Source organism: Cannabis sativa, chromosome 6 (assembly GCF_029168945.1).
Source record: "Cannabis sativa cultivar Pink pepper isolate KNU-18-1 chromosome 6, ASM2916894v1, whole genome shotgun sequence".
Lineage (NCBI taxonomy): Eukaryota > Viridiplantae > Streptophyta > Magnoliopsida > Rosales > Cannabaceae > Cannabis > Cannabis sativa.
Window position 1 is genome coordinate 10380041 of NC_083606.1, and position 8426 is coordinate 10388466.

Sequence of the window (8426 nt, forward strand, 5' to 3'; positions counted from 1 at the left end):
AAGTAAAAATTAAAATACAAAACTACACAAAAAATCGGAAGTTAATTCTATGAAATAGCATGAAAAATAGAAAAAAAAAACGAAAAAAATTTGAGCTGTACGGACGGTATGCAAAGCACACCATCCAGGTGCACATTCTTGGGCGCAAGGGACTGCTTGGGCGCACAAAGGGTGCTGCCAGCAGCCAGCCACGCGCACAAGGGTGTGTCACCAACACCGATTTTTTAAAAACTTCAAAAAATCATAACTAATTCAAATAAAATCGAAATTGAGTTCTGTAAAAAAGTGAATTGCTTAATTTTTTCCAAACTATCCAATAAAAATAATTCCAGAAATAAAATTCAATTATTTTTCATATAAATTTCACAAGCATCAATCAATCATCATATAACACAAATCAACATGAAACCATCCAAATCAACACATATCATCGTTTTAATTCATATTTCATGAAAGTAAATCATTACCATGGCTCTGGTGCCAGTTATTGGAAATATTTTACCAGGATCTATATTTACTACCAAGTATGTTTCATTAACATCCTAATATGAATTCTAAAACAATGAAATAAACACATATAAAGTTTACGAAACCTTACATTGGGTGCAACGGAATATAATGACTCCTTCCGTTCAGATCTCTAGCCCTTGATTCCTTTCTGTAGCAGAGCATAATCAAGATCTGAACCTGGATATCTTTTTCTCCTTCCTTTGATGCTGATTCTCCTTCTTGTTGTTTGGATTCTTCACAGTCTTACACACTATGATTGAGATACCACTTGATGTGTGTGAGAACTACTCTATCACTCAAGGCTATTTTGAAATTGAAGAGAGGAAAAGAGAGAGAGAGGGGCGGCTATGGCTTTCTCTGAAAGAAACAATGTGCAAGTCATGGTTTCCTGAAGCCAACACTTTCTATTTATAGAATGCCAACTAGGTTTAGGTTAGAATTGTATGGCATTAAAATAATGGAAAAATAAATGGTAAAAGGCTTGTATAGTGGCCGGCCATATAAGGAAATTAGGCCTCACTTTGCAACTTTCCCATTTTGTTATTTTTTCAATCTCATTTTCTCACAAATGTCAATTTTTAAATTTAACCATTTAAATGACAATTCTCATTATTTAATAACTAAAAATTAATTATTAAATAATATTGTCATTTAATATATTTATTAATTTAGACATGTAAAGTCTCTTAATTAATAAATAAACCTAGAATCTTTTTTCTTTACAATTTCGCCCTTGCTTAGTGAAAATTCATAAAATAGACATAGTCTAACTTTAGAATTATAATTGATTAAACAAAATCAATTAACTGAGTCTTACAAGCAGCATGGTCTCAACTAGTATGGGGACCATGGGCCTATATTAACCAAGCTTCTAATAAGTCGAACCGAATTTACCAAGTAAATTCCCTAACTTATTAATTCCTTATTGAATCCACACTTAGAACTTGGAATTGCACTCTCAGTCATATAGAACGCTCTATATGTTCCACGATATAGATACGCTATTAGTTATCCATTGTTATAATCCTAATTTGATCAATGACCCTCTAATAGATGATCTACATTGAATAGGCTCTAAATTACCGTTACACCTTCAATGTATTTTATCCTTAAAACACTTAGCTCTGTATAAATGATATTTCAGCAAAGTGAAATGAGATCTCCACCATTTATCTCTGTTTAGCCAAGCTCGAAGGATATCATCGTTTCACTTCTAAATTCCTATAGAAGTTATAGACTCCATATTTATGTTAGGGCTCCCACTCAATTATACTATCATGTTCCCAAAATGTACGTATCACCCTGACCCAAAAGTAGGCTTAACTAACAAATCAAAGAACATGTATAGTACTCTTGAGATCGAACCTAATCATATCAAGATTAAGATCATTTGATCTAGGATCAACGGGTGCTATTGAATTGAATAGATATTACGGTAAATTTTAATATATCTAATCAAAGTTCAATATCGATCCCTTCTGATGTATACTCCATACATCCGATACTGGTAAACTTTGCCAATGTCCTGGAAAGGGCATAACACTTATCCAAGGTGTAAGAATACATATCGCTGATTATCATGTCAGTCTAAATCCAGTGAACTGACAAATCAGGGAATAAAATTTCGAACATATAATTAAGATTATATTCCATTGTGCTGACGACACTATAATCATTAACAAATTCATATGTTCTGGACTTAAATAGAATTCATACATTATATATAATCATGAAATAAATCATGTGAACCATGCAACATAAAATATTATTTATGATCTTTATTGATAAGTAAATCTGATTATATTGAAATGGGTTTTATTTAGGGCACAAAACCCAACAGACATGTTGTACCCCCAGTGATCTTTCCTGCACAAAAATAACGTGCATGCAAGAGTCATGTTGAATTTTTATGTAACAAGCTTTAGATTCTGAGAAGGAAGGCTGAAGTTGTATAAAAATTCAAGCTTAGACTTTGCTTGAAAATATCAAAGAGAAAGCATGACGGAGGGTAGAATAGACTTCAAGCAGTCATTCCAATTTGGGAAAAAGGGTTGAAGACTCGTACCCCCCAGTGATCTTTCCTGGACAAAAACAAGGTTCATGCAATAGTCATGTTGAATTTTTATGTAACAAGCTTCGGCTTCCAGGAAGGAATGTTGAAGTTGTATAACAATTCAAGCTTGGACTTTGCTTGGAAAGATCAAGGGGTTGAAGAGTCACTGGGAGTAGAGCAAACTTTAAGCGGTCCTTGCCTTCTAGGAAAGATGGTTGAAGACATGCAACACTCCCAATGATCTTCCACACGTGGGGAGCAGGTTGGCGCGTGTCTCCCGAGCCTGGGGAAGGTTTAGGTGGTGCATGGTTACATCCCCAGAATCTCCCGGGCAGTCTGTCTCCTCCGGCGAAGCGCGGGGCATTTGAGGAACTCTGAAGGAAAAACTTTCAACGAGATAAGCATGTCACAAGGGCTCCCCTAATTGGTTTATAATGTCTTGAGTTGCTTCCTTCCAATGTAACTCGTGGTTTGCAGTTACACCAGGCGACAAGAACGGTATGGAGCGAACTTTTCCAAAAGTTGCCTACTTCTACCAACAGTACCATAACCGGGCCTCACTGGTAACCCAGCAGCCGCCGACGATACTGATGGTCTCCTCTCAGCAGCCGCCATCGCAGGATCTATTTTTGAGCAACTTTACCACCTATTGAAAAGGCAGGGGAAGTAGTCGTCGGGAGACAGATCCAGCCCTCGCACTAGTCCCGACACTAGAGTTTTTAGCTGGTTAGAGTCGTTGCATCTGACGATACTTTCTGAGTTGGTCACTGTAACTACATCGGGTCATAGCTTCTTCGTCTGCCCCTGATACCTCTTGCACTACTCTGTTTGCGCATAGTGATACGATGGGGGATTTGAGCCGGAGGATCTCGGCAGTTGATCTTGCCCCTAGAGAGTTGGTTGGCCAGATCTGAGCTTTTAAGGACGGAAATCTGTGCAGCAGGTGTACTAAGACTGTGTACATTTGTTTTCGCCATCTTCCTTGGTCAAACTTCGCCATCAAGTCTTTTTCTGGGCAACACCTCAGATCTGCACATATCTGACCTTTGGCCGGACCTTGGTAAGTGGTCAGGGTGTCTTCCTTTTTTTCTTGCACGGACCTTCTTCCAAATGGGCTTGTACTGGTAGCCGCCGTGCATATCTCTTTCTTCAACTCTCAATGAAAGTACTAAAATATTTAACGAGTTTTTTGAAAACTGAATAATTTTAGATCCTAAGAAAGTAATGAAGGTATGAGTAATACAATAACAGGTAAAAGATTTTTACGTGGTTCAGGTGTTAATTGTTCTTAGTCCATGAGTCTATTTTATTAGGCACTTCGGGCGGAGATTGTTTATACAAACACAAAATGATGGACTTTTTTCCTAATTCTCTATATTCCTCTTGAAGAATAAGAAGCTTAGTATGAATATTCTGGAGTTATCAGTAGGGTTACAGTATGATGTGTTTCCTTTTGTGAAGAAGAGGTCTCAAATTTTTCAGTGAGAATACGAAGGATGGGTCTGGATCCCTTCTCTTGTGCCCTAGTTGGAATATTTATAGGCCAATTCCACGATGCGGATCGTCTTGAATGGATCTTCATAGGGATGAACCCCCACCGTTGGATTGGTAGGTGGCACATTTTCAAATGTCAGATCGTACTGGCTACACCGGCGGGGCTTTGGACGCGTGTCATCTCAGGGTTATTCTCATTTGAATTTCTCCCATCCCTACATGTTGGATCGCTTAGCACGGTACGCAAGGACAAGTGTGCTTTGCATGGTAGTATGGCGTGGGAGACAAACTCTGACATCGTACTTGGAGAAAAGGCGTGGGCAGTGGGCCCGTAGCCTGGCATGTACGGACTGAACTTTCGCGAGTTGAAAGCGTATCCTGAATTGACGCATCCTGGTGGTAGGCTTGTACCCCTCGCTAGAGCAAAAGGTTCTGTCTTTTGAAATGGAGAACGTCAGTGGCTCGCAGACATCTCTATCGTGGCCTTTTCCTGGGAAGACTTCTCTCGTGGGAACTTGTTCCGCGAGTTTTATGTTGCTTCCTTCCCAGAGTGCAAAGCAGGGCACTTAGGTGGCTTAATGACTCCTCGTCCTTCATTAATTAGTGTTCGCATGTCGTTCCGATGAAAATGCAGATAACAGTTCTAATTTCCTTCCGCATAACTTTGAAGAATCCAAAACTATACCCAATAGGATCAGGAATTTTAACCGATGGAATGCTAAACCTAACCTTTTTAACATCTCCCCCCATAGTAGATCCTTAATCGTACCACATTGTTGATCTAAATCAATTTTATTGCCAAGGTCAATACATCCTGGATTAATATTTGTTGTTATCGAACTTTGACTACCCATACAACTTTTGAAGTGATTTAGATAGTGTGCAATAATCTCTTTGTAAGAGTCAACAAATCTCCCCTGTTTATCAATAGAAGAAGTAACTTTTTTCTCCACTCTCCTCTTTTTAAGACTAGCAAGCAGGCCCGGCCCTAGGCATAGGCGGGCTAGGCCCGTGCCTAGAGCCCACTCTTTCTAGGGGCCCATTTGAAATTTTAAGATCTCATCTTTTAATTACTATATTTATATAAAATTAACATCTATTATAACTTAAATAGGCCCAGCATAGTGGAAGCGTGAAGGATGATAAAGTTTATAGTTTGTTGGTTGAGGGACCTGAGTTCGATTCCACCGAACTTCACTTTTTAATGTTAATTTTAAAAATAAAATTATCTAAAAAAACTACAAGTCCATATAACTTAATAACTAAACTAAAAAAAAAAAAAATTAAATACATAAATATTATTTTAAAAAAACATTTTATAAGCTTATTTATTTTTTTATTTTCTTTCTTTCTTATCTATTTTCCTACTTTTCTTATCATGTTTTTCTTTTCCTATTTATCTTACTTCAATCAAAATTACATTTTAATATTATGTATAAAAATTATTAATCAAGATATAATATTTAATTTCTATAATAATAATAATAATAAATAATATTTTTCTTGAATATTATTTGAAGTGATTTTAATTTATTTTTTTTTAAATATCTTATTATAATTATGGATTATAATCTAATGTAGGTATTAAAAATTATTTTAGCTATAGGTAAATATAGACTAGATAGTTTTTCTTTGTATGAATTTAATTTATTGTATGTTGAAATTGGGCAAGATAAAAATATTACTATGGATGATAGAGTAAATTAAAAAATTACAAATCTACTAATTTTTATGATACTTTAGAACTTATTTCAGATTTTTATTTTTATGTCATGAAATGTAACATATAATTTTTTAAAATTTATTTATTAAGGGGCCCAAAATTTTTTATCGTCTTAGGCCCCCATTTCTTCAGGGCCGGCCCTGCTAGCAAGAATATAAGAAGTGTTTTCATCCCTAAAACGAAGCTAGATAATCTTACTTTTTTGCTTCAAATAATCGCAAGCATACTAGTTTAGATTTTAAACTGAATTATATAGATCTATAAATTAATTATTTATGTGTTATTTTCTTTATAGTTCGGTATATATGGTATAGTATGATATGTTTTGTATTGCTTTCTTTTATTCAGTGACTCACATTTTGAATCATCTCAACAAATAAATACACTTAAAATTTTAATGGAATAATTTTACTGTGAAGGTTACTTCCATTAGCATACTATTTCACTTATATTTATTTATTTACTTATATTACGCACTTGGACTATCTATTAGTTCTTTTGAGAGTTGCTCTTGTGCTTCATGACACACAATCATGTTCTTTTGTTCCGCTATATGGTTGCATGAATTAACAGTTGATAAACTATAGTTTAGGAGTGGTTTGGAACGTGGTATTAGTTCGTATTATATTGTATTATATTAAATTGAATTATATAAGTGTCCATCAAAATTAATACAATTCCAAACGTTCCAAACCAACCCTAGATGAATATTAATTAACCAACCCTAGATGAATATGAATTTTTATTTCTTTTCTCTTTGATTTGTATTGTACTACATGTATTATCAATGAATGGTCACTGAAACAGTATGTTTCAAAAAATAAATAAAAATATATAAAATAGTAATTATATACCAGATCCCTTCACAAAAACAGAGGATTTATTATTGCGAGATTGTTCAAAGATCGGCTTCACTTAAAAGTCAAACAAAAAAGCATCCATTTTATTCAAGAGACACAAAGAGAAAGAGCCCTAAAAAGCTACTTTATAAACTACAGAAGAGGATGGAGAAAGCACACGATATTGTGCTTTTTTTTTTTTTGTTTTTGAATTGCTCTAAAGATGGTTAATTAAAAACCATGAAATTAAATTAAACTCAACTATCTTCAGTAGTACGGAGTACGAAAATGGCAAGATTGAGGCGCCATTCTGCACATAGATGGAAGATCCTGAGCAACCTCCATCATCTTCCTCATCTCACCCGGCTGGCTCCTCCTCATCTGTCTCTGCTGATCAATCTCCATCTTCAGCGCTGGACAGCGACACCTCTCGTTGATATTCCTCAACTGATTGCAGCACTGCTCAAAATGTTGGTTGTAGTTATCGATTTCATCGAATCGTCCTCCGCCATGCATCATCTTCTCCCTCATGAACATCCTGCATTGGCTCAACGCCTGCCTCTGGACCTGACGCCGGCATTCTGGTACGGAAGATCCGCCGTAGTAGTAGTTGTCCTCGTCGTCTGCGCTTTCCACGGTGGTGATGGTGGTTCGGAATGCGACTGCATGGGCCACCAACAGCAGGGCTGCGAGGAGAGCTGCAGTGGATGAGAGTTTCGCCATTTTGAATTGATGAAGTTGATGAAGATATAGATAGAGAGTTAGAGTTAGTTTTGGTGGAAGTTGAGGACTGTGGTGGTATGGTATTTATAGGGATATGCATGTTTTGCATGTATAGTACGTGGAAACCATGTAGGGTATGTGGTCAGTAATGAGATTGGTATAATCTTTGTTCCACGTATAGTTTTTAATTTCTATACATGCAAATATTGATGTGTGGCATTACTAGAAGGGCTGCTTAAGTTTGTTCTCTAGTGAAATTAAATACAGTTTTCAGAGCAGTAGTTCAATACTACTAATGAATCAGAAGTTAGATTACTAATAACATTATGAAAAAAAAAAACTACTTTCACAAATTTCTAATAAAATAGTGAAAAAAAACCATTTTTAGGATATAACACAAAATTCCATTAATAACCGTTACATAGTGTGTTTAACATAACACATCAAAATAACAAAAGTGAAACAAAAACATTTAAACTGTTAATTAAGTATCATTGTCATTACTAAAATTAGTTATCTAAACGAAATAAAAAAACAAATTAACAAAAAGACTACTCCGGAACATCCACACCCTCTTCTCAAACTTCTTTTCCTTTGCCTTTAGCGTTTTCCTTCTCCTTTAGTGTCTTTGACTTTTCCTTTCTAACTCGAACATCATCTTCAACCTGATGCCTACCAATCTGTTTCCTCCAAACATGAGTAAATAAACTAACATCCATATCATCTCTGTAAGTTGCAATCTTATCAGCCATATTTCGTGGTATCTCATGTATCTTCTCATTGATGAACAAATCAGCAAACTAAATCACAATAACTCTACAATCACAGCATTTAATAAAAGTTTTAACAAACAAAAATATAAAAATATCAAACTTAAAAAAATATATTATAAAACTGGTTATAATAAAAAAAAATAAAGAAATATTAATAAACAGTATAAATAAAACCAGCTTCTATTATAGAGTTAGAAAATTTACCTCTTCTTTTGAGTAGGCAGCTCCGTAATTAAGGTATAATTAGGAGGCTCTCTAATTCCTACAGAATATGGACCATCTTTCATGCTAAGATCTGGCCTCGATGCATA

General features: G+C 35.3%; 1 protein-coding gene across 1 annotated transcript; it reads right to left on the bottom strand.

Annotated features, from left to right (window-relative positions):
* Positions 1 to 6702: 6702 nt before the first annotated feature.
* LOC115695992 (2S seed storage albumin protein-like) lies at positions 6703 to 7405 on the bottom strand. Its single transcript, XM_030623109.2, has one exon. It carries the CDS (start codon positions 7340 to 7342, stop codon positions 6887 to 6889), a length of 456 nt encoding a protein of 151 aa, XP_030478969.1. The 5' UTR covers positions 7343 to 7405; the 3' UTR covers positions 6703 to 6886.
* Between the last annotated feature and the right edge of the window lie 1021 nt (positions 7406 to 8426).